The 26,918-nt window shown below is 47.4% G+C and overlaps 1 protein-coding gene across 1 annotated transcript in view; it reads right to left on the reverse strand.

Moving 5' to 3' along the window:
- LOC149327503 (E3 ubiquitin-protein ligase UHRF1-like) overlaps window positions 1-26,918 on the reverse strand; it is a 46,604-nt gene that overhangs the window by 6,089 nt on the left and 13,597 nt on the right. The window contains exons 6-13 of the mRNA XM_089565055.1: window positions 24,716-24,822; window positions 23,224-23,410; window positions 21,136-21,367; window positions 18,750-18,854; window positions 15,711-15,817; window positions 11,523-11,685; window positions 7,519-7,656; window positions 2,476-2,575 (exon numbers count right to left, since the gene is read on the reverse strand). Of these exons, the coding sequence (XP_089421181.1) occupies window positions 2,476-2,575; window positions 7,519-7,656; window positions 11,523-11,685; window positions 15,711-15,817; window positions 18,750-18,854; window positions 21,136-21,367; window positions 23,224-23,410; window positions 24,716-24,822 (1,139 nt within the window). The remainder of the gene's footprint in view (window positions 1-2,475; window positions 2,576-7,518; window positions 7,657-11,522; window positions 11,686-15,710; window positions 15,818-18,749; window positions 18,855-21,135; window positions 21,368-23,223; window positions 23,411-24,715; window positions 24,823-26,918) is intronic.

Consider the following 26,918-nt stretch of genomic DNA (forward strand, 5'->3'; position numbering starts at 1 on the left):
GGAATATAGCTCTCCAACTCTTCAGATGTTTTGTGGCGCGCAGTACAACCGTGTCAGCGTCATGTCTTTCCGTTCAGACTTCCCCTAGAACCGTTGTCATTCCGCAGCAGCAGGCAGCAGAGTGTACTAGGAATTCGTATCGTAAAGGAAGAAAGAAAGGTTCACCTGCGACACGAATGCGCTGCTGGTGTGCTTTCTACAGCAATGTGCGGCCCATTGGGTGACAGTGCACCTGGCTCGCCCGGCATCGCTAGGCCTAACGTGGGCCAGGCGAGCCACCTCCCATCAACAGCTGCGGGTCGCACGTGCAGAGTCCCGAGTCCGAGTTGTCACGCATAACTGTCATTACAGGTCACTGTGTGCTCGATCGCATCGTTGTTGGTTGGTTGGTGAACATTTATTAAAACAGTCAAGGGGCCGAAGGCCCAGATCTGGGGGTCGGCTGAGACTCCTTGGAATCTGGCAGTCTCTAGAGCGCTATGAGTCCCTATGAGCGCTCATTGGTCGCCCAGGGTAGAGCTGCATAGACGAGCCTCCCAGGTATGTTGTGTGGGTGTTGGCATGTGTTGTCGTGGACAAGTCCAGACCATATGAAGGAGGTCTGATGGGATGTTGCAGTGTTTACACATCGGCATATACCGTTCAGGAAATGTATTATGGAATCTTTTTGGGATTGGTGGAAAGTGTCCGTCAGGAGTTGGTGCCATACGACGGCCTCTGTCTTTGTAAGTTCTTGGTGCAGACCTGGATAGAGTTGGCGAGAAAGACGATAGTGCTGGAGCAGATCGCGTGAAGTGATTATGGTGTCCTTCCTGACCAAGGCGGGCATGTTGGGGGGCAGGGTGATAAGCTGCTCGGAAAGTGGGCCCTTGAGCTAGCTCATGTGCTCCCTCATTACCCTTGAGACGTTTGTGCACACATCTCAGTCTTGACTCCGATCTGGAACCAGCTTGGTTGACGTCACGACGTCAGTAAAGTGCTGGGTCAGCGTCTCTCATTCCGGATGGTTCTCACTAGCTGTCGTACGAAGTGCATATTCTTACGTTGCATAACCGAGACATTTAATGCATATTCCTGTGAGAGATTTGCCACGCCCGCGAAAAAAGTGTTTACCGCATGGCCGGGGGTTGCATAATGGGGATTTCACTGTACTGCTATTCCCATGTCAAGGGAAAGCACAGCAATACGTTCAGCATGAACATGTGGAAGCACACTTCTGCAGAATTTTCTTCACAGTCCAGAGCGACTTGCCGAACGGCGGTCGTTGTGATCGACGAATTAGTGCACTGTGACTCTTTGGATCTGCTCCCACTGCTGACAAATTTTTGGAAAATAAAACAATCAAGGTCTATCCTTTCCAATCTGCCAATGTTCTGGACCGATTTCACATCAACGAAGCTTCTGGTGAAATGTTTAGGAGAATCCTCCAAGGTGGAGTAGATTTGTAATAAGCGAGTAATTACACGTTGACACCAACCCAAGCGCAGCCATATGGCTACGAAGGAAAGCTATACAGCTTTCTCAGAAACTTCGTAGTTAAAGAAAAATTCATCCTGGTCCGGGGTTCGTACCAGGAACCACCGCTTCACCGGAGCAGTCGCTTTACCAATTGAGCTAACCGGGACGGCAAGCTTATGGTAGGGTGAGAGTGAATTGATCAATAACTCGTATAGCTTTCCTTTGTACCCGTATGGCTGAGCTTGGGTGGATGTCAATGAGTAATTACTCCCTTATAACGAAGTTTCTGTTTCGGCGAAATTTTTCGAAGGTCCTGTGAATTTTGTTGTGGTAGGATTCGACTGTATTAGGCTTAATTTTTGTATTTATTGAGAGGTGTGTACCCCACCGTAAGTAATATCCATATCAATTTTTTTTAATTCCGAAAGCCCAGCTACTCTTCGCGCTGTGACACAACAAATTTTGCCTACAGTGTGCCAAAATATATGCGCTTTTGAAAAGCTAGCAGGCAAAGCAACCCCTCCAGTGCACGCAACTTGTTGAAATAGCCCAAAATTGTTGGGCCACAGCACCAAGGCTAACTGTTCTTGAAATTCTAAAAACTAATATGGATATCACATATGATGAGCTACATGGCTCTCAATAAATAAAGAGCCAAACATAATAGTTCCACAGTTAACTACTCAATATTACTTAACCAGCCTATAATTAGCATGTCCTAGATGTATTCTGATGAACTACACCACTGACAATAGTATGCTGAAAATAAGCGCTCTTCTAATTCAAAACGCCTATGTTTTAAAAGAACTGCAGAACATCTTAAGTGGAAAACACTCAGCATATGCTCATTAAACTAGTGTTGTGTTCATCTTCCGTCACCTTCTTCAGAGCATACACTGCTTGCTTACACCATGAGAGTTGGCTGCATAAATTATGATGCTGCAAGTCAGGTTCTTGCATGGCTGAAACGCGGAGAGCAGGTTGCCGTACAGAAATGTGAGTTTGCGCTGACTTTACCTCTTGAGCGCTTGCCTTTCCCTTTGGCTGCTGTGGCGTCGTTTTCCGAGCCCGAACCGTTGGCTTCGCCATCTTGAGACTCTACGTAGCCTTCAGGGTACTGCGCACAAAGCAGAGACACCAAGAATGAGCTCTGAGGGCTGCAGACACAGAACAACTTGACACACAAATGCAAGCAGGCATCTCAACTGCCGCAAGTAGGCTGCGGCAAATATCATTCATAGCTGAACTCACCCAACATGCTGCAGAACATGCCGCAACCCTCAGTCTTAAAGTGGGAAGAGCCAGCTGATGTTTGCTCTCTCCACTCGAGGCACCCACAAAGTTCTATGGGATGCGCCTAACAGAGTGAGCCCTCCGAGTCACGGCAGCAGTTTGCACCTGGTGCAAGCATTTGCCACACTGCACCACCTGTCCGGAAGCTTTGCCGACTTGAAAGCATTGTTGCACAACAACAGTCAACAGAAAGTTTGGTTCATTGGTTTGGTTCATGGGGTTTTACGTCCCAAAGCGACTAAGGCTATGAGAGACGCCGTAGTGGAGGGCTCTGGAAATTTCGACCCCCTTGGGTTCCTTAATGTGCATTGACATCGCACAGTACACAGGCCTCTAGAATTCCGCCTCCATCGAAATTCGACCGCCGCGGCCGGGATCAAACCCGCGTCTTTCGGGTCAGCAGCCGAACGCCGTAACTACTGAGTCACCGCGGCAGCCAGTCGACAGAAGGTGCAGCCTTCCAAAAGCGTAATGCCACAAGTGAACCAAGCTTATGAGATTACACTGCTGCAGCCATTTTTACATTGTTTACATTCTGTTCTCCTTACACTACTCCACTCCAGGACGCAAAATAGATTTCTCATGCTCTTAGGGTTGTTGCTTCTCCAGAACAATTTATTACGCAAAGCTAATGAACGAGCTCATCTCAAAATTGTCACCCATAAACCTGGAAGAGCCTTGTTTTTGGCAAGGTCTATGTATTTTACATCCATAAAAGGTAATCTATTGATCTCAGTCCATTTTGTAATGGTGTTTACTGAACCTTTCATGTTTTTGAGCGTTTTATGTACACTTTCAGGATTTGAAAACTACTCAATTGAAAAACACTGCGAATCTAAATTTAACCTGAAACTCTGTTCCAAATCTGCACCTGCATGACTAGTGTGGCAAAATATCAGTACATAAGATTCTATTGGAGCTTCAATGGCAAACAGTTTGGTTTGGTTTATAGGGTTTAACGTCCCAAAGTTACTGAGGCTATGAGGGACACGTAGTGAAGGGCTCCGGAAATTTCGACCACCTGGGGTTCTTTCACGTGCACTGACATCGCAGAGCACACGGGCCTCTAGAATTTCGCCTCCATCGAAATAGGTATTCTTTTTATAATGAAGTTTGAGCGTAATTTAATGCGTATTCTTGATATGTGAAAAAACATACAACAGGCAGAGTGGACAGTATAAATGTATGCCCCACGTGAACATAAGAATTTGGTAAAAGGCCACTCCAACTTGCCAAGTATTGCACTGCATTAGGCTGTGAGCCATGGTTTGAACAACACACCAATCTTTTGTTCCAGAGCTATGACCAGGTAACATGTGAAATCAAAGGAGAAGAAATGGATAAAACAGCGCAACGGAAGATGAGACAAGAGGATAAGCACCAGTGCTGACTAACAACCAAATGGTTTATTGCTACAGGCGAGGCAGCATATAAATGAAATGGCGTGCCTATTCAGTGACGTGCCTATTTTCAGTCAGGTTGTGTGGTCGTGTGATATCTTTTTCTCATGCTTTTTCTTGTGTTTTTACTTGTGCCATTTCATTTATATGCTGCTTCGCCTGTAGCAATAAACCATTTGGTTGTTAGTCAACGCTAGTGTTTGTCCCTCTCTTGTGTCGTCTTCAGTTGCGCTGTTTTACCCAATTCTTCAAACTTGTACCAACCAGCCCGTATTTCACCTCTTCTGGAAATCAAAGGAGCTTGCCATATTTTCGAAAAATGCATCAACCCAGAAACTTCGAAGCAGGGAACATGTGATGGCTCGCCCGGCTTTCACTGGTTATTTGCCATTCTCCAATCTGGCACCAGTGCAGTGTTGGCGCTTTTTTTTTTTTGCTTTGGCAGTCACTGGCTTTGTGGCGCAAATGGGCTTGCCGGCGGCAAAACTTTCGGCACCATCTAAGAGTCCTGAAAAAATGCCTCTTGTGGGCGTGCACCTCTCCAGTGGAGAGGCTTTTTTGTCGGGGCTTGGCTCAGCTAGCCTGGCAGTGTGATCCTCGCCTTCAGTCGCCAGACGATATTAGAGAGGTAAAGTGAAACCTCGATAACTCGAACTCAACTGATTTGAAATCGTGGATAATTTGAAGAACATGATTTCTATTTCTGCGATGGCTCGTGTCACTTTTCCATTTTGCTTTTATACTTGTCTCAACTGCTGATGTGTTGATTTTGTTTTGCCCATCCCTAAAACCAAAAGGTACTGGCTCACTATTTTCTCTTTGATATCCGGATGTCTAGATTCACGGTCTAACAGAACATGTTTGATGTTTTCTAAACTGCTCTCGCATGCTGCTCGAATGTCATCAACTTGTTCACACTTGCTTCTTTTTTTAATGTGACCACATGCCTGCTAGCATAAGGTACAGTAGAACCCCGCTGTTACGTTCCTCACTGCTGCGTTTTCCCGGCTGTTACGTCGTTTTCTTCGGGTCCCGGCATAGCTTCCATAGGATCCAATGTATCGGGAACCCCGCTGTTACGTCGTAGCCGAGGAAACGATCCCGCACGATACGTCGCAACCGGGCTCCCCGAACCCAACCGGGCAATGCGCGCCAACCGGCATTTTGATTTTTGACGAGTCTTGGCCAGGCTTGGCTACGGAACTGGCTGCAAGAAGCCGCACGCGAGTTCGAGAGGCCGCCACTAGATGGCTATCTGCCTCGCGTGCCGAACGCCGCGATCTTTATCGTGGGAGGTGGTGAGGAGGAGGGGCGCGGCTGCAGTCGCTTATCAGCGCGTCTTTTCTTTCACTCTTTCTTTTTATCTTTTAACTCTCCTTTATCTGCAAGTGACAGCGGTGGTGGCTCAGCTGGAGCCAGTCGGCAGGGCCCGTGCAATTTCCTTTTAATCCTTCTCAGTCGCAACAACATCTTTATTGTGCTTTGATGGCGTGATAGCGTTGAGTAAGCCGAAGGGGCTTTCCCTTGAGGAAAAGCTGGACGTACTAAACGCAGTCGACAGGCAGCCAGGGCGGCTTACGCGGCGAGCAGCCTACGAATTTCAGTGCTTGACGCTGTGCACAACGTCGCTTCAGCGTGGACTGCAGTGAGCGCGTGAACTGCACAGCACTGCTGCGTGCGTGCGGTGTGGCCGCACCGCAAAGCGACGCTGACAGCAATGCGGCCTTTGCTATTGAGAAACGCGTTGTTCTTTCCAGCGAGCGAAAGAAACTGCAATCCACCATTCTCGATTTTTTAAAGTCCTAGGGTCAATTTGCGGAAATAAATTGTTTCTAGTCAAAGCTGCACTGTTTTCATTAATTTTTGGTGCATTCCTCACTGTTGCGTTTTCCCGGCTGTTACGTTTTTTTTTCCCGGTCCGGTGAAAAACGTATGAACGGGGTTCTACTGTATTAGCATTAACACACAGAAATGCATGCTGGACTCTCACTTTCCGCTTCTGTATTGCCAGGTTCTGATGCAACTTGATCTGGCCTCAAATATAGGGGCACTGTTTCCTGAATTCGCACACAGCGTTTCCTTTGGTACTTCACTCTTTCAAGCTCTGTATTCACGCGATGATTCCCTGTTCCCATCAGCGACAGATGTGCGCGTGCCTATCGGCCAGCAAGGAATCGAAATGCAAATGCAGGCTGATAATGGTGAGTGTGAGCTTGACTGTGAGCCCAGCAAAATGATGTTGGGGTCTGATGCTCGTGTTGCTGGCACAAGATGTCAGATAAATTAGCATATCAAAGTCGAGGAACCGTAAAAAAGCTTTAGCAAAATAGATAGCATGTCTGATCTACACGTGCCCACAAGAAGTGTACTGGAAAAGGTCGACCGGCCAGTTGTGGATGCTTGTGGAACCCAGTCCACACAAATGGCATGGATCTAGATGCTGGTGCCATTAGGGGGGGACACTGGTCTTAGACCTATTTTCCTTATTTTCAGTCCAATCCTAATGAAACTGTACCACCTTGCTCACTTTTTTGTACTGAATTCAAAAGTGAAATTACCTTCCTCATAAATTAGTCAGTTCCCAAGAAAATTAATTTAATTAGTCATTCATTAGTACTTTGGTCCAAAAGAACTGCTAAAAAAAATCATTTTTAAATTATGGCTACATAGTATGGTGAGTACAGAGTGCAATAATCAAAACCGTTTTTCCATTTTACCGTCATTAGTAATTTTACAGCACTTGGAATATCAATGTTCAAGGTGTGAATGTCATGCATTGATAAACTTTGCAAAATTATAAACTTTCGAAGTGCGATTGAACCAATCTGCTTCGATTATTGCACACACTGTGCCTTCAGCTTCCCTTTGCAAACAGTACGACATCTCTGTCTGTCCTAGATGTTGAGGTATCGACATACTAAGACAGCCAGATGTCCAAAATTTACCTGCGATTAAATTTTTTAATAAACAGCGCGAACGACAACAAGCACAAGAGACAGGAAACGGACGACACAGTGCTGTGTCATCCGTTTCCTTGTCTCTTGTGTTTGTCGTCGTTCGCGCTGTTTATTCAAGATACTTAACCAACTAGCCCGCCAAAACGTGTTAGCGATTAAATTGCCTGCTCCTGCATAAATTCAGCCCACATGATGATGTGAATTTAATATTATGGTCAAAATGCTGATTTCTTGGAAGGAAAAATTGGTACAGTTGGAAAATGACAGCTGTAGATTCCACAAATGTCATTTTTTTAAAACTGATTTTTTGGTCACTTTTTGGTCTCGAAGACCAGTGTGCCCCCTTAACAGCCATCACATTTTGTGCGCATGCTGAGGTCTAGCGTTCAGAGCAACCACACCAGACTCACCTGCATGCAGAGTCCCAACTTCTCGGCGGCCCGCTTCCCGGCTGCTGTCCAGGGTGCAGGGCTCTCGTCGTCCCTCCGCAGCAGGTAGCGCCACACAAGGAAGCCAGACTTGCCCTTCTCCGGCCAGTACTTGACCAGCTGCAAAAGGTGCAACACAGTCACAGCGGTCCTGCACGTAAGCATCACTGTGCAGACTGCCAAGTGCTGTTTCACTATGCACTTGCACTACCCTACACTACAGCAATTACCACCACTGCAATCATGCTGATCTGCACGTAAAAAAAAAAACCAAGCATAGTTATGAGGCCCATTGTTGCAAACTCTAATCGATTCAAAACCCTTCGGGCTTTGTGACCCCCAAGCAATTCATTTTAAAATCCAGTGCACTCACGAATGGCATTCAGAACTTTTACGCTTCTAAGGTACACAGAGCTAGCTTTCACCTTTTCTTCAAAGGCATTAGTACTTGATGCAGGGCTTGTTGGTTCATGCTACAAAATTTTAACGGCAGAAAAAGGCACCCACACAGGAAAAGACAGTGTAGGATGGGGTTGTGGCTGAGCAGAACCTAGGTCGCTTTGCAACGTTCAGCAAAGGTGCAGGCCAAGCGTTCGGGCTGCGAGCGAGCGTCACACCTCAGGATCGTCGTCTTCTTTCACTACTACAGTTCACCACAGTGAGCGAGCACGGCTGCTACACTACAATTACCCCCCGGCGAAAAAGGAGGCATCCTGCCGACTTAGGGCGCACAGATGGTAGGCGGATCGTAGTACGGCTTGAGACGGTCAACGTGCACTGTTTCACGGCCACGACGGCGCGCATCTTGCGGCGGCGAAAGCGGTTCAATGATGTAGTTGACTGGAGAGGTCTGGCAGACGACACGGTACGGGCCTTGGTACTTTGAGATGAGTTTTGTGGAGAGACCGGGACTGGTGGAGGGAACCCAAAGCCACACGATCAAGTCTGGGGTATAGGACGGAAGCGGACTGGTAGGGGCGCGAAGGTGCTTCTGGCGATTCTGATCTTGCGTTGTAAAAGAGCGGGCAAGCTGGCGGCATTCTTCAGCATAGGTCGCTGCTTGAGAAAGGGTAAGAGACTCGGAGATATCAGGGCGATACGGAAGCACGGTATCCATGGTACAGGAAGGCTCGCGGCCGTAAAGAAGAAAGAACGGAGAGAAGCCAGTTGTGCTCTGTGTGGCAGTGTTGTACGCATATGTCACAAATGGGAGAATGCGGTCCCAGTTTGAGTGGTCCGAGGCAACATACTTGGCGATCATGTCGGTCAATGTGCGATTGAAACGTTCAGTAACGCCGTTCGTTTGAGGGTGGTAGGCCGTAGTAGAGCGGTGAACAATGCGGCATTGGCGAAGTAGGGCTTCGACAGTGTCTGAGAGGAAGACACGGCCGCGGTCACTCAGAAGCTCCTTAGGAGAACCATGGCGTAGAACGAGATGATGCAGGATGAAAGACGCAACGTCGGGCGCAGACGCGGATGGCAAAGATGACGTTTCGACGTAGCGGGTAAGGTGATCGACTGCCACTATGACCCAGCGGTGTCCAGCCAGAGTTATGGGAAGGGGCCCGTAGAGATCGATGCCAACGCGGTCGAATGGGCGCATGGGGCAAGGCAAGGGCTGCATCGGAGCGATGGAACGGCGAGAAGGGGTTTTGTGGCGTTGGCATTCCGGGCAGGAGCGAACGTACTGTCGAATGAAACGGTACATTCCCCGCCAGTAGAAGCGGAGTCGAAGGCGCGTGTAGGTCTTCACCACACCGGCGTGAGCGCACTGGGGGTCGGCGTGAAAAGAGGCGCATATGTCGGAACGCAGGTGGCGAGGAATGACAAGGAGCCATTTGCGACCGTCGGGAAGCACCTCCACCAAATGTAGGATGGGGTTGTGGCTGAGCAGAACCTAGGTCGCTTTGCAACGTTCAGCAAAGGTGCAGGCCAAGCGTTCGGGCTGCGAGCGAGCGTCACACCTCAGGATCGTCGTCTTCTTTCACTACTACAGTTCACCACAGTGAGCGAGCACGGCTGCTACACTACAACAGAAACAAATGGACAACAGGAAAACAGCTGTTGTCTTGTTTGGTATATTGTACTGGCGTATAAAAGAAGCTGTTTTCCGCAATAAACTCTGTTGGTGGTTGACGCTCTTACTGTCCATTTCTTTCTGTCTTTTCCTGTGTGTGTGCCTTTTTGCGCCGTTAAAATTTTGTAGCTTCAAAGGCAGCCTAGACTACAGGGCCCAGAACAAATGACCGAGATCCGGCGTGATAAGCGCAGTGTGAGTCACACTTGCGTGCAGCACAATTCTGGCACCTGCTTCCCAGATTAGGCAGCTGCAACTCTCTGCCTTGGGAGTTCCTAACGTCGTGCTGAGTGAGTGTGCAGAGTGGCTGTGGCAACCTTGGTAGACAGCGAACCTATCCCGAAGCTGCAACTTCCTATGTATAAGTACACTAAAGCTCCAGTGTTCGAACTTCAATCACGTGAGTGCCCAGCAGGGAATAGCGAGGAGAGCATCGCCGATAATCATGCCATAATTCTTGTTCCCAAACAGGCCTACGTACAGTCTGCGTCACCCTTGTGTACAGTGCTCAAGCAGTGTGCTTCAAACAATAAGACCTAAAATTAGGAAGCAGCTCATGCTTTCTGAGCACAGTGTCCATGATCGCCTTGCTTGCAAGTCTATGGCGCTTTACTCATCCATAAGCGTTGCCTCTGAACCGTAGAAGCAGTGCTAAGGTGCCAGTTTTTATGAGGGAAAGTGCGCCGCTCAAGCACTCTACACAATGGTGACGCGGACTGCACATGCAAAGAAGGACGCTGTGTGCCCTCATTGGTTCCACCCACCCCTAAAACTGGCGCCGCAGGTACGAAAAGATGTTGCGTGCAACAGAAAATGGGTTCAGGAAATCCGCCAGCAGTACAGAGGACATCACTGATAGAGTCCTACCATTACTCGCAATGTCTCTTTAAAAAGGCCTATCTACACACTAAGGATGGCACAGTGTACCCTGGTTAGTTCTACCAGCATCTGTAAACAGATCCCACAGGCACAAACAATAATTGCCGGGTGTAGCAGAAAATGGCACACCAATGAGGTTAGGAAATTTGCTGGTATAGTAGAGAGCACCACATCACCGATAAAGTAACGCCATAACTCTAAACTTCTTCTCAAAGAGGCCTACGTACACATTAGAACAGTGTAGCGTGCCCTCATTATTTCTACTTGCACCTGTACGTTGTTCTACTCGGGCCGACACACTTGTTACCAGTGGGAGAAGTCCTTCTGCTGAAGCGGACTTCACTCAGTACAGCACATGCTGGTAGCAAGGACTTCAGTGTCATGAGCCAATCCTGTGCTAGCATGCTACAATACAGATCCCTTGCTGCCCATCACTCTCAGCGTGAGGCAAAGGACCTGTGGGAAGAAGCAAGCATCTCTCAATGACCCCCAACACTTTCCTCCATCCCATCCACACCATGGGTCGCAGCATCACCCGAGTCGTGGCAGACGCTGTCACTGTCCCGTTACCACTTGCCCAGCCTCCCATGCTCTTTTCAGGCCACTCAGATGGGAACGAAGAGCAAGCCATTAACTCGAGTGCCATTAACAATGAGGTCAGAAACTGCCTAGCCAGTCTAACCCGCCATTGACACTGCTTATGTTATTGTTTTTTATGTATACCCTCCTCCACTGTAATGCCACTTAGCACTGTGGGTAAATAGATAAACTGAGTCCACTTGAATTCAGAATGGCACCTTCCACAGTGGCAAAGAGTTGGCTGGTTGTGGAAGTGATGCTCACTCGCATCGATGGTAGGTAAAAAAATTTAGCTTCAGGGCTTCACCGAGTTTTGCTGGCATCTATTTTAGTCCGAAAAATCGACCTTTCAAGATTCCGCTCAGTATGAAATACTCGTGAATGCGCATATGTTCCCATGAGGTATATGAAGATTCCTCAATGAGGTCCGACAAATTGGTCAGCCACACACCTTGTAAATTCCGTCATAGCGGTAGCCATCTTCGGGGCAGTACTTGGAGTGCTTTCGGCCCTTGAAGCTCCGGATGACTCGCACCGGCTTGCCCTCTCGCCAATTCTTGGCCACAGCCCCTTCCTGGCTGTTCACCGGTGCTGCACAGTTGCGTGCCAGGGACCTGCACAGGACACCAACAAGGCTCGGCTTGGCACAGCTCTGAGGGCTTGCACTGGACACTTTGCAGCAGTCTTGCGGTCTCCACCCCTGGGCTGTGCCAGCAGAAGCCTTTGGAAGACTGCTCTCTAGATAGGACATGCAGTGAGCTTTAATGCTCCGCATTCAGAATGCACTCTTTTACTAATAAAAGGTTGGTTGGTTTATGGGGTTTAACGTCCCAGAGCGACTAAGGCTATGAGGGACGCCGTAGTGGAGGGCTCCGGAAATTTCAACCACCTGGGGTTCTTTAACGTGCACTGACATCGCACAGCACACGGGCCTCTAGAATTTCGCCTCCATCAAAATTGGACCTCCGGAGCCGGGATCGAACCCGCGTCTTTCGGGTCAGCAGCCGAGCACCATAACCACTGAGCCACCACGGCGGCACTAATAAAAGGATATCCTCCATTAAGCCTTCAACATCTTCAAACCACAGATGCCATTTATAGTCCCATAATCTTTCAACTGCCACAATATCGTTACAATAGTTATGCGCTAGTGGCGACATAACTTCTGTTGTGATTAGCCCAACAATGCATCAATGCCTTCCGTACCATGCGCATTCAAATTATCATTTCGATGAACGGTGCGAAACAGCTCGTTCAACACGTTTCCAGCCATTTCTGGATGTGTAACAATGTGCTGCGTATGGCTTAGAAACTACATTCTAATAATACATTCTTCTACTGAACGGCTTTCCTTTTCTTAAACTTTCCTTGAATGCTCTCATTGTGGTGTGACTGCATCAAGTAGCTTACCATTCTGTGCCAAATGCACTAAAAATGGCACTTACTTCGCGATTCCTGTGCACTGACCACTGGTTTCTTGAATGAAAACGACAGAAATGGGTCTGATGACAACATCCATTTAGCATTTTCTCGATGCAAATGCCCAAGCAGGTTAGCCTCAGTCGATAAGAGAAAATCCTAAGCACAAGCCTCATGGCAGAGAAACATCAAGGCTAAATCCTGAATGCTCACTCAAACTCACATTCACAGATGCCTGGGCTCACTCAAACTCATTAACTCAAATTTATTTAGGCTCACAACTCACTTGGGCTCACTCAGACTTACGTCATCCAGGGTCAACCACTCATAGCAACTCACGTCTCACTCGGACTCATGACTCATCTAGGCTCACTCACTCATTCCAACTCGCGACCCATTTGGACTAACTCATTTTGACTCATGACTCACCTGGACTCACTTACTCATTTTGACTCACTACTCATCTGGACTCGCTCATTCGTTCCCACTCACGACTCACCTGCGCTCACTCATTCGGGCTCACTCGCACAATTCAACTCATGACTCACCTAGGCTCACCTTAACTCAGGACCCTATAAGCTCACACATCTGACAGCTGAATCGTTTTTGCACCGACTGCCCCTAGTTACGTGCCTAAAATGTCAAAGACAAGATGCTAAAAACACAGTGGTGCGACAAGCTCTTAACTGCAGCTAGCCAGTAGACAGGCCTGACTGAGAGGCCTGTAGCTGCTACTCGCAGAACGTAAAGATCTAAGGCCACTGCATGTGTCCAGCGAGCAATTAAAAAACACCGAAAGAATTAGAGCAGCCACGATACAGCAGGCCACAACTAATATCCAACGAGACCAAGCGCGGCGACTAATCAACTTTCCTCGCCTTTTAGTAATGTTCTAGAGTGCTGCAACCTCAAAAATTACATACCACGAAACAATGAAATTGCCCTGCATCATCACGTTGATCAAAAGTGTATTCACTATTACGAGTAGATAGGAAACTAGAATTTTTAAATATGACAAACTTGCGCCCAATTGGCATCATGAATTCATTTGGAATCATCGGATTGTTCAATCTCACATCATGGAATTGTTTGATTTTATAGGCGGACATGCTACCGGACTGACCAGGACTTGAATCACAATCTGAATGTGAGCCCACTCTCATGACGATCAGATCATGATCTGAATATGAGTCTGGACTCACTCATGACTAGGATAATGATCTGAAGTGAGTCCGAGTGAGTCGACTCATGAGAAAGTCCGGCGACCTATGCTGTTTTCAAGTATTAGATAACCACTGGCTAACGTCGTCGCCTTGTAGCCAGGGCCCAAAGCTTTCCTGAAAGACTTTTCAACAAAGAAAGGTGAAATCATTCTGGCTTCCTTTTCTTTTGACTCACTCTGGATTATGCAAAATTTGGCAAAATGTTTTTTCCTTTTTTGAGAAATTCAGATGCTAAATCGGTCTGCCTTTTCTTTTTGTGACGATGGCAATTGTTCTGTGAAGGGGGAGGAGCCATAAAATACGTTTTGTTCGGCCATGGTGCCAGCCGCCCACCATGCAGCCCAACAAGGGGACGGGACAGGAACACTGAAGAATGTCCTGCCACCTAAGCTGTACACCGCCACTATAACCAAATATGATGTAACTTAGTCACCCACACAGGGTTAACCCTTGCCGCCTGGAAAAAGTCAATGAGAGAGGAGAGGACAAGACAGATGTGAGAGAGAAAAGAGAAAGGAAAGGACAGGAAAAGGTGACTGCCGATTTCCAGTGATGTGTTGCCTCCACCGAGGGGGCCTTAAGGGGGGAAACGGGTCTTAGGAAAAAAATTGTTGTTAATGAAGCCACAATAATGCAATCTTCAAGGAACATGTATTTTTGCGTGCTGATTCCAAATATGTAATTTAATTGTATGTAAAGCAAGGCCTTGCGCTCTTATGTAATATATTATGTAACTTTTCGCCAAGAGCTTTCAATAAATTTTGCTGCAGGAATAAGACGCATGCCATTGGCTTGTCTTGACATCAAACTATGCAACAAGGGCAAAATTATTATCCTGCCTATGATAGAAGTCGAGATACAGGGTTTTCGATTTGCTATTTCACAAACGAGAAGAAACTGATTTCAAAATCCTATAACTCACTCTCTATAAGAGGCAGGATGATAATTTCACCCTTATTGCATAGCTTGATGCCAAGAGAAACCAATGGCATGCAGTCTAACAAGTTCCCTGCAGTAGAATTTCGTTCAAACTCTCGGCAAAAGTTACCTAACATATTGCATAGGTGCAAGAGGAGTTGCTGTGCATAAAATTAAATGACACATTTGGAATCAGCATGCAAAAATGCATGTTCCCTGAAGATTTCACAGTTGTGACTTCATTAATACAAATTTATTTCTAAGACCCTCTTCCTTTCTTAAAGGTTGAAATGCTCAGCATCGGCTCAACCACCAGGATCCCCTTTTTCCCTGGACACAGAGCTACCATGCACGGCTAAGCGTGGGTGCTGGAGTCCATGGTGATGCTCTGTTCACCATCATCCCCCTGTGGGGATGTCCCAGCGGATGCTCGGGAACCCGTGGTGTCGCCAGCCACTAACATGTGCATGCTGCAGACACCCCCCTGTGGGGCAGGAGAGGTATGAGGACTCCCAGGGATCTATGAGTATAACGTTGAGAATGACCTCATGCAGATGGTTGCCGCTCACAAATGAAACCTGATGCGGCAGCTGATGGGGGAGGGCGGCACGGGCTGCAGGTGGCAACTGCCTTCACGAAGCTAGCGCGCAGATCAGAAGGGGTGCGGTGGCTATGCAGAGCCATTCCGAGGCAGAATTGCCAGCTGCGTGGCATCGGGTTCTCAAACGCAAGCAGTGTTAAGTGCATCTGCCGACCTTTTTTTTTGCATCTGTTGGTCTACATTCGTGGTTTAATTTTTTTTTTTTTTCACTGGGTAGCATGTAAAGTTGTCCCTCGCCTTCCTGTAAGTACGGTAGGTGTCACCAAAGGGGATGTTTCTGAAAGGAATGTAAGTTGGAGTACGAGCCCTTATGAGAGAGAGAGAGAGAGAGAGAAAAAAAAAAAGAGGAAAAACGACCAGGTGCCCAGCAACATTCATCGCGCAGATGACCTGCAAGTTTCCATGCAGAATTCTTTTTGCCAGAGGGTGGCCGAGCTCAGCTAGGAATAAAGAGGAGAAACGGACAAAGACAGCTTACAGGTTGTAGCGTGTCAGCTTCTGGTCACAGGACTGCTCGGCTGTGCGCTTGTTTCCCGACAGGTCACGGCCACCGCTTCCGGTGTAGAGGAACTCGTCGCCATCGTCCTGCGGGATCGCACAAGCACACCAGGTACTGAATACTGCAACTATTATTTTATTTATTCATCGATTACGGTTGGCTACTACAGCCGAGCCCACTCATAACGAACCTGACAGTCACGAAGATCACGTTCGTTGTATCCAAGGTTTGCAGTAGGTGGATCTGCTCCATTACGGCCCAAAAGCACACTTGCACAAAAGTGGCGTTTACTTATTTAACAAAAACATTGAACCAAGTTTACTTCTTCAAGACAGACTCTAACAAGCCGCTTTCTAAGCTCCGCACCATGGTCATTCATTCTCAAAACAGCGCAGATAAGACAAGGACGACTGAAAGAAGTGTACAACACAGCGCTCGTGTTGTACGCTTCTTTCAGTCATCCTTGTCTTGTCTTCACTGTTTTAGAATGAATACCTACCAACCTGCCCAGGCTTCTACTTTGGCACTTTCCACCGTGGTCTTATGCTGCCGGCCGAGACCATTGCTGCATACAAGAGTGACTGAAGCGTTCATGGCAAATGATTGCAGTAGGATTGCAGTAGGTGCTTCGTTGAATGATTAGACAGTGTTATATATTCTGGAAGTGCAGTGTACTAACCAAATTACGCTTTTCACTTGTTGCTCTGTGTTTAGAATTGTCCTTCAAGTATCTATAAGGGCGCTTGAGTTTTGTTTTTATTTTTGTGTGTCTGCGTGTGCCATATTGTGCTGCATGGATTACATACATGGCTGCTGTTCTGTGTATTCAGTGTTAATTGATGCGTGTAGCCGCACACTTTGCGCGTTACCTTTATTTGATTTGTTGGAATTGCTTTTTTTTCTTCTTTTGTTTGTGGTTTCCACTCCTGTAATGGCCCTTCACAGGGCTGACAGTATCAATAAAGAAGAAAGAAAGGTCGGCATCCTCGTCTTCTTTCCTCCACAAAATTGTAACGATGTAGAGACAGAGCTATCGTTACGCATGTGTGTGTACTGTCTGTAGACTGCTGCATGTGTCGGCGGTGCAGAAGTTTCATTTGCGCAGGCAACGCAGGCCACCTCCCCGGGTGGGCCAGGACGGGCCTTCCTCGATTGGTAGTCAAACGTCTAAAATCGCCGTCAATGGCGGGTCGCCGGCTGCGCGCAGTGGTTTCGCTTTCAATGCTGCCTTTGTGTTGTGCTTATCAGGCTTCTGTTTCCAGTTTAGATGCTTTACCCTGCCAACACGCATGCACACATGATGAGCCTGTCGGTGCGCGCTTGGCTGACAGTTAACTGCAACTTCAATGCCATCTTTTTTTATTGTTCTCTGGACGATCGACACTTTATGTGGAGGGCATCATGAAAGCTGGGAGACGCTCTTCGGTGTCTATGCTGATGGGAAGCATGCAATTTTGACAGTGGGGGTGAGTTTATGGCATCTCCTTGTTCGTTATAACCGAGCAGTGCGGGCACTGTTGTTCGTTTTATCTGACACGCAGTTCCATAGTCCTAATACATATTCTGACGGTAGCTCCAAACTCGTTCATAATAAGAGAAAGTACGTTATCACCATCATCATCATCAGCCTGACTACGCCCACTGCAGGGCAGAGGCCTCTCCCAGGTCTCTCCAACTAACCCTGTCCTTTGCCAGTTGCGGCCACCGTATCCCCGCAAACTTCTTAATCTCATCCCCTGCTACGCTTGCCTTCTCTTGGAATCCCTCCGTTACCCTTGAGGACCAGCGGCTATCTTGCCTTCGCATTACGTTCCCTGCCCAAGCCCACTTCTTCCTCTTGATTTCACCTAAGATGCCATTAACCCGTGTTTGTTTTCTCACCCACTCCGCCCGCGTAAGTTATAACTGCGGCCATTACAGGTAGGCTTGACTGTATTCACGATTGTGTACCATGAGTCTGTGCGACCTAGAGGGGATGCCTCGACTGTCCAACAAGAGCTGCATTTGAGTCAGCTGCTGTTCACTGCACTGCCCGCACCAGTTCATGGTGTGCTGCACTCGAGTCCTCGATTCATGGCGTCCCCAGCACCACCACTCTCGGCTGAGCTAGGTGCCACTGCTGTGGTGCACGGAGATCCAGATAACAAGGAGGTGCAAGAAAGTTGTGCAGGTGCAGAGGACGATGCTGCTAACATCCTGCACCACTGAACTGGGACTGCACCCCTTTTCAGTATTGGTGCCATGAGCCAGCACTGAATCAAATGCAGCCATGGCGATGCTACGGAGGCCTGCTTCTGGGGTCAGCCTCTGTAGAAGCACACTTGTTTTAGTATTTCATGATCAACTTGCACTTGTTCGTCAATACTGGCAGCCTGCTGTGAGCCAAACAGTCTTGTTGTTTCTCGGCCGTGTAGAGGAATAGACTAACAGATAAGGAAGGAATCGCCGTGTGGCATTCGAGACCACCCGGTGTGAAAGTAGAGCACTATACTCCGTTTCATACATAGCAGGCAACGCTGCAGAGGTTGCTGAAGTAGTGCCTCCGGGAAACTATATTACTCCGCCACGTATCATTCGTTCTTCTCGAAACTCCGGTCATTGTTTGGACGAATACAAAGAGCGGTATAAAAGGATGTGGCAGCATTGAAAGTCACGGTCGAAGCTGTGAGACACTCAGTGTTCGCTCTCTCTTGCCATGATTTTCACGGAGTGTGAACTGCTTTTTGGGCGTGGAATTAGGAGAAGCGATTAGCCCTACCAACCGCGTATCATGCCGCCACGTGTACTTTTTGCTTCTCAAAATCTCGACGAGTCCTGTTGTCCGTGTCTTTTTTGCGCTGTTTTAGAATGAACAACCACCAACTCGCACAAGCTTTCACCTTAGTGAATGTTTCTCATTGGCGCCACCAGGGTTTCTGCTCCGATGGTAGGATGCAGGGCTACTGGGTGTGAGTACCCCAGTTTTTCAAGGAGTGGGATCGTAGTGCTAATGCACAACAGAAATAAAAATAAACGCACCTGGTCATCTTCGTAGCCCCCCGAGAGGACAATGGAGTAGGCCCCATCTGACTCCCTCCCGTGGATGCCCCCGACGGGCGGCCGGTGGCAGCCAGACTCTGAGACCTGCACACAGGGGGAGGGGACAGCACAGCAGAGCACCAAGAGATGAGGAGACTTGTCTTTCAACTGACACCAGCACAGACGAATGAAGTTTGCAGCCACTGCTGTCTTTTTATGATCCATGCATAGCATCTGAGGTGCATTCAGAATTCTGCTTTCAGAGCAGAAATCATGTCTATCCTTATGATTCATGCCCTATCCTTCTTGTTGTTTTTGATGCCTTGAGTATATTTACCGATGTGTCAGAGCAATAAATTTTCAGTTGTTAGTCAGCGCCTGTGTCTCGTCACCCCTTTCTGCATCCTTTGTGAAGTTTGCGCTGCCTTCGTTGTGATGGAAAACCAACTAGCTCATGATGTGTTCTTCATGCTTTCAGAGGCACACAGTTGAATCTCATTACAGAGAACAGGCAAAAACATCATCAAATAGTTCAACACAGCCAGAACTTGCAACGTAAGATTCCATCAGAAACACATGCAACAGCAGTGCAGTTAATTCAGTCATGAGATGGTGACTCAGGCAACCGTTCCTATAGAGCACGCAGAATATATTTCTTGAAACACTTGAATGGCCTGTCCTTGTTTGGCGGGCGCTTTGTGGTGAGGTGACAAGAAAGGCTGGGTGGGTGGATTCATGGCGCTACTGGTGAAGTCTTTCCAGCAAATAATGCACTGAGGACTTCTCCCTGCTTTCTGTAAACTCGCACTGAATGCACCATAAAAATAGCAAATACCGCAAAAAAGCAAAAGCCAACTGCAATTCATCACAGTTTTTCAGAAACAAGCTACAGAATACGCATAAACAGACAGCAACCTAGCAGAGCCAGAAGCAGTGCATCACGATGTGCAACAACTAGAAGAAAATGTCATTTCGCAGTCAGACTGCAGGGTATCCTGAACTGGAAGCCAAAGTTGCAGAGTTTGACTGGGAGCTGTGTGCAAAATTGCTGCCCGTGACTTCCGAGAACAACCACACGAAAGCTGTTGAGATCGCACGTGCCTTTAGATTTACGGGGCAACAATTCAAAGGTGGCAATTTATGGGTATTTAAGGGGGGGACATGGGTCTTAGATCATTTTTTTTATTTACAGACCAAATGCAATGAAACTGCACAGACTTATTCAGTTTTTTCTGCTGGTTTCAAATATGCACTTTGTTTATTTCTAGGCCAATTAGTTCCTTAGGTATTATATATATCATGCCATTGTCTGCTGAAACAATAGAAAAGAAATGGGCCACCAGAAATTTAATTTTAATGTGTGGGTAGATACTAGAATGTGTGAGGAATGCAATGCTGGAAGCAGTTTTCAGTTTTTTGTCCATGTGGACAAATGGGCTTAATAGTTAGTTTCATGTGTGTCATGTTTTCTGGCACTGTATGTTTGGTCAACTCACTTGAAAACTAACTATTAAGCCCATTTGTCCACACAGACAAAAAACTGAAAACTGCTTCCAGCGTTGCATTCCTCACACATTGTAGTATCTACCCACACATTAAAATTAAATTTCTGGTGGCCCATTTCTTTTCTATTGTTTCAGCAGACAATGGCATGATATATATAATACCTAAGGAACTAATTGGCCTAGAACTAAACAAATTGCATATTTGAAATCAGCAGAAAAAACTGAATAAGTATGTGCAGTTTCATTGCATTTGGTCTGTAAATAAAAAAAAATGCTCTAAGACCCATGTCCCCCCTTAAGGGAGTGCTTACACATGTCTCTCCCTAAGAATTTATCTTTTCAGCTTCAATTATTAATCGCGTGGTCATGTCCCTACTTTTTGCGACAAAGTAGGGACATGACCACACGATTAATAATTGAAGCTGAAAGGATAAATTCTTAGGGAGAGACATGTGTAAGCACTCCCTCTATCTTTTTATGTGATAAAGAACTCTCTCTTCCCAGGCAACGTTACTGTTAGCACAAGTGATGACGCGTTTTTTGGTGTATAAATATCTTGCATGTGTGAAATAAAACTTGTTGGAAGTTAGCGCTCGTGTTTTCTTGTGTCCTGTCCTACTCTGCGCTATATTCTCTCGCTATGATCATGCACCAAGCTCACAAAGCTATGCTTTTGAACTAAATTTATGAGTGTGGCTTTGCTCTACGACGGCGAACTTCTGTGCACAAGACTCTCTAAAGAGTTTGAAAACAGGCTGGTTGAGTTTCAGTGACATGTGATCTAGCAATGCCACCAATGCGAGGAAACTCAGAAAGCCCTCCAATTATCCCAAGGGCTTCCCGAAGCCCAGTCTGGGAACCTTGTGGGGGGGCCCACGCACCTGCAGACGGAACTTCCAGAGGGAGCCAACGGGCACGTTGGGCAGGGGCCCAAAGTGGTGGGCTGGCACGAGGGTGCATTCGCGGGTGCGTCCCATGCAGGCCATGCCACGGCCCCAGTCCCGCTGGTTCTTGTTGACCACCGATGGCAGCCGCGACTTGCGACGCGACTCCTTCAGGGCTTCCCCGGGCTGCACCACCTCTGAAGGGTCGTGCTTGCAGTCGGGGCAGAACCTGCCCCCAGGCCAAAGAAAACTATTACTACAAAAGGGCAACTAGACAGAGCTAAAGAGAGGAGAAATCAGAAAAAAAAAAAATGCAGGAAAGGTAACAGAAAAAAATGTCAACATGTAAAAGAACCATCCTCTCTGCGTAGTATGATTGTTCATTTGGTTAAATGCTAATACATCAACCCGTTTTATGAATTGCTCTCCACCCTTTTTATTATTTGATGACTGGCCGTCTACTGTGCTGATACCCCTTTTTCGTTGCTGATACCCCCTTTTGATTTCTGTGTATTCTGTTCGGTTATAGACATTGCTTACATTGATGTTTTTATTCATCTGAGACTTAATCTTCAATTTAGTTCCTCGTTTTCTGTCACTGCCGTCTGAACAGGAGAGGAGAACTACGTCAAGCGAATAGCCGCTTTTTTTCTCCCCTCCTCCATCAAAATTGCATTTGATTTGGTGGAAATAAAGTATTATTATTATTATTATTATCCCAGCTGGACGCAAATTATAAGTCACAAGGAAGGCGCTGGCTGAACCTGCAAGAAGCACTGCCTTGTGCTTTGGCCTTTAAACTAAGGGTGCACCAATATTCAAAACTTCAAACAGTTTGTGAACTGTGTTTACTGCGTTCAATTCGATTCACATCACACTTTCACTACTCGAGCCTCCTAAACGTACAGAAATTACAAGTTCCTCGTTAAGCTGTACAAGCGGCAAAACATCACACCATTTGCGCGTAGCAGTATTTTGCGCTTTAGTTATCTCCCCATAAAATCTACAGGTAGCACGCGGTAAAAGCCCGCGCACGGTAATGCTAGGCCTTGCATAAAATCAATGTGCTGATGGTGATTGAGAACCACCACGGCAACACTTGCAGGTCAACAAACGAAGTGCACCACTATGTGGCATATTACTGCGCCTTGCCACAACAAAGTCAACAACTTGCTGTGAATCTTACTGGCAGCGATCCTCTCCTTTTAGATCACTATGATAAGAGATGTCACGGTATGCACAGAAGCACGCCTCCCTTGCAAGTCTGTAAGTCTACAGTGTCCAAGTGAACACAGGATGTTAAAAGCGGCATATGTGGGGCGCACAGGAATTCCCGAGAATCGAGGCAACATGACTGCGAACTGATGTGAAAATGCAAAGTTGGCCCTAGAGGTGACACTGCAAAGAGGAAAACCTGTTGCCGCTCAGCTAAAGTCACCAAATGCTGCTTAGGTGCTCCATGTTGTCTTCCCCTCAGTGATGCTGGCATTGCCAGCACTGGCAAGAAATAGCCAAGCAATGGGGGGTCAATCTGAGCAGTACCACTGCAATAACGGTTAAGAGATCGGAAGAGGGCGGAGTGGGTGAGGGAACATACGCAGGTTACTGACATCCTAGTCGAAATCAAGAGGAAGAAGTGGGTTGGGCAGGGCATGTAATGCGAAGGCAGGATAACCACTGGTCCTCAAGGGTAGCGGAGTGGATTCCAAGAGAGGGCAAGCGTAGCAGGGGGTGGCAGAAAATTAGGTGGGTGGATGAGATTAAGAAGTTTGCGGGGATACAGTGGCCGCAGCTGGCAAAGGACGTATTGAATTGGAGAGACATGGGAAAGGCCTTTGCCCTGCAGTGGGTGTAGTCAGGCTGATGATGATGATGATGACTGCAATAACTCAAGGTGGCAGGTGTGTCACACACTGGAAAGGTGGTGCACTAAGGTGTGAAACAAAGCGGGGGCAGGTGGGAATCAGCTGGAGCTAGAGAGCATTCTGAGTGAATTGCAGTTGTTTTTGTGGTGCTCGCGACAGTCTGGCTGTTCAGTCTGCGAATGAAGCACTTGCTGAGAGGCCCCCACAGAATGCCACGCACCAGTGCTCTTCCTCGGGCAGGGCCTCCAGGGGAGGATCCAGGCAGGCCAGGTGGAAGGCCCGGTCACACTCGTCACACAGCAGCTGCCGGTCGGGGTCCTTCTTGCTGCCACAGCGGCAGCACGCACAGTGGCGGCAACGCCGCTCCGGCCGGTCATTGCAGTGCGTGCAGTCGGGCTGCTGCCGGCCTGCAATACCACCACCAACAAAGACACACGTAAAGAATTTTGAAGATCTCTTCTTAGCCAGTTGATGCAAAGCATACCGACACAGCCTAAACACAGTAGAAGCAGGGTATGTGATACAGATACTCTTAGGTGCAGTACTGTAGTTTATTTTGAAACGAATTCAAGCGCACAACAACACGCACACAAGAGAGGAAAGACACAGGACAGGCGCTAACTTCATCTGATTTATATGCAGGTAAGAGAGCAGATTATATACATAAATGGAGACATGCGCAGTAAAGAAACACATCGTCGGGTTCACAATGCGTGCTCAAGATACCTGCACTCTGCGTGCAAAAGATTAACAGACGTGTCACTCACACAGTCATGCCCCCTCTTCCTGATGTGAAAGGCTTCTAATAGTTCACGTGCCGTCTTATCACCGCCTCTGCCAAGTATCTTTATCTCTTTTAGCCGCGGCTCGCACGCTCTGCAGTTTGCACAATGCTCTGCCAAATGTGTCCCTCCGCCCCTTAACGCCCGCAAATGTTCCCCCGCCCGGTCATTGACACACCGCCCGGTCTGGCCTATGTAAGCCTTCCTATGTAAGCCTATGTAAGCCTATGTAAGCCTATGTAGGCCAGACCGGGCGGTGTGTCAATGACCGGGCGGGGGAACATTTGCGGGCGTTAAGGGGCGGAGGGACACATTTGGCAGAGCATTGTGCAAACTGCAGAGTGTGCGAGCCGCGGCTAAAAAAGATAAAGATACTTGGCAGAGGCGGTGATAACACGGCACGTGAACTATTAGAAGCCTTTCACATCAGGAAGAGGGGGCATGACTGTGTGAGTGACACGTCTGTTAATCTTTTGCACGCAGAGTACAGGTATCTTGAGCACGCATTGTGAACCCGACGATGTGTTTCTTTACTGCGCATGTCTCCATTTATGTATATAATCTGCTCTCTTACCTGCAAATAAATCAGATGAAGTTAGCGCCTGTCCTGTGTCTTTCCTCTCTTGTGTGCGTGTTGTTGTGCGCTTGAATTCGTTTCAAAATAAGCTATGCACCATCTAGCCCAAACAGAAGTTTTGTTAAAGTACTGTAGTTATTGTAGTATTGTAGTGCGGGGCCGTGTGCCTGTATTTCAGGCAGGAAAGGATGGAGGCCAAGGCATGTATTGTTCCTCAGTGCCTTTTGAGAGTTGCTGAAGGTTCCCTAGGACGCATATGTGGGGTTCCGAACTTGCCCAGATTAGCAGCCAGCCTGGCATGCCTAGCAGTTATATCTGGCCAACAGAATGCATCTGCAGTCTCCGGTACTCACGCTTTGCTGGAGACTCTTCCGTGTTTTCTGCACCAGCAGCAGGATGCGGCTCAATTGCAAACAGCTCATCGCAGAACATCAGGCGGCAATTTTCCAACTTCGATGTCCTGCACCAATTCAAAAGGAGCACTCCCGTCACAACCACTGGCCAACAAACAAGACGGTATTTGTAGGGACTTGCCAGGCCCTGTTCTAACAATTCCTGGTAAACTATGGAATTCACTACAATGCTTAAGCCAGTCTGCTTCAAGAGCTAGAATAACAAACAAACAAACAAACAAACAAACAAACAAACAAAAAACCGATACCAGCGGTTATCCAGTAGCGCCCACCTATAATGAACCTGCGGGTCATGAGAATCATGTTTGTTGTATCGGAACTTTGTAATGAGCGGACTTCCCATATCACAGTGAAAAACGCCAAGTCAGTTAAAGGCGGCGTTATTTTTTTAAAAGGTCCGCTACGGATGTATGCTTCTTCATGCCTGAGCTGTAACAGCACTTTCCAAGCTCTACAGAGTGGTCATGTGCTTCTCACCAAAATCGTTTCTACCAACGAGCTGCTCTAGGAAAGCAGTAGTGTACTGTTAATGGTACTACTAACGTTGAAGGCAGTTGCTGGTTGGTCGGCTTCCATGCCTCTGATCCTCGACAAAATTTTACAGATGCAGGAAAGAAGCTAGAGCAACACAAGTGCAGAAAACATATGGTGTAATTCACTTATAATGATGCCAGATTAACGATATACAGCTTATAACAATCAAATTATTTAATTTATCAATTCTTCCAATGTAGTATAAGGATAAAATTATCATCGAAATAAAGGCTACATTGATAGCATTCTGGCCAGCCTGAAGGTATTTGCGAACGAAATGTCAGAAAGTTTGATAAAGAAAAGCCAAATACTTTGAGGCGAATGGCGTGAAAACTCTGCAAACAGGCCGGCATAGCTAAATCCGTGATGGGAACCAAACACTGTCATCGTAGCAATTGCCGGAGGGAGGATCGAAAAGCTTGCTTGACCGCCGCCGCGCAACGCTTTCTCTCTCAAACATTATTTCCGCTGTTTGTACGTTAATGAACAGGGTAAAAATGACGCCAACTAAGAGCAAGGTGATATTTCTGCTCCCTTCCCCTCCTTGAGAATTTACTTCTTTTTTTTTTAAAGCATTATCTTTTCTTAACATGTTCCCCCTCTGTGCTGTGCACGATAACATCACACCATGGCGTATTTGTCTTTAGATGGGAGCTCTGGCGAACTTGGCAGAGCGCCAAGAAGTTGTGCCTCCTTGACAGGAGCACTAATGGTGGTGGCTACATGCATGGGGGAACACTTGGGTGGGTTCTTTTTTTCTTTTTTTTTGCCGGTCCAGATATAACTATAATCGGCTGCAGCGATCTGGTTCTCTCAACATCGCTATAAGTGGATTGCACTGCCTGTTGTATCCACACTGCTTCCACCTGGCACCAGCGCAGAAGTTCGACAGCCGACTGAAGAGTGCACGCCACGTGACCAGTTGTGCCAGAAAAGCATACTACTTGACTGGTAGCCAAAGTTCTCAGATAACTGTAAATTGGTTTATCACTGACCGCATGCACTTGCTTCTCCCTCATGCGCACCACGCTTCTGCTTCAAATCGAGACCAACCGGCACATGTGCATGCGCCGATTGACATTCCAGCCTGTCAGTGCGGCCGCCTGGTCAGCAGTGTCAATGCTGACTTTTCATGGCATTTTTGGGAGGTTGCCATTGCTCTGACAAGGGGGCAGGGATGTCACGGAAGCTAGGAAGTGCTTTCAGGTCTTCATGCTGGCGGGAAGCACGTGTTTTCCGCTACAGGGCTGAATATACAGTAAGCAGGTTCACTTTAACCGAGCTGAGCTGCCACAGTTGTTTGTTGTATCTGGGATGCAGTGCCATTGCTCTCATAGATACTTCCATGGTACCCCCCCCCCCCCCCCATTCGTAATAAGTGAGTGTTCATCATAACTGTGGCGAATATTGACGGGGCTTGACAGTAGTACAGGATTTTTCATGCCTCACGTGATCTAAACACATCTTATGCATCACAGCCATTGTTTAGTGGTTGAAACCGAAAGTGACACAGTGTGAGAGGAAAAATTCAATTATAAATTATTTAGCAGTTGCAGAGGAATACCACAGGATGATCCACATAATGTCTAAAGCATCGTTCGAAATAAAT

This window comes from Amblyomma mixtum, chromosome 10 (assembly GCF_055824585.1).
Source record: "Amblyomma mixtum isolate Tamu chromosome 10, ASM5582458v1, whole genome shotgun sequence".
NCBI classification, from domain to species: domain Eukaryota; kingdom Metazoa; phylum Arthropoda; class Arachnida; order Ixodida; family Ixodidae; genus Amblyomma; species Amblyomma mixtum.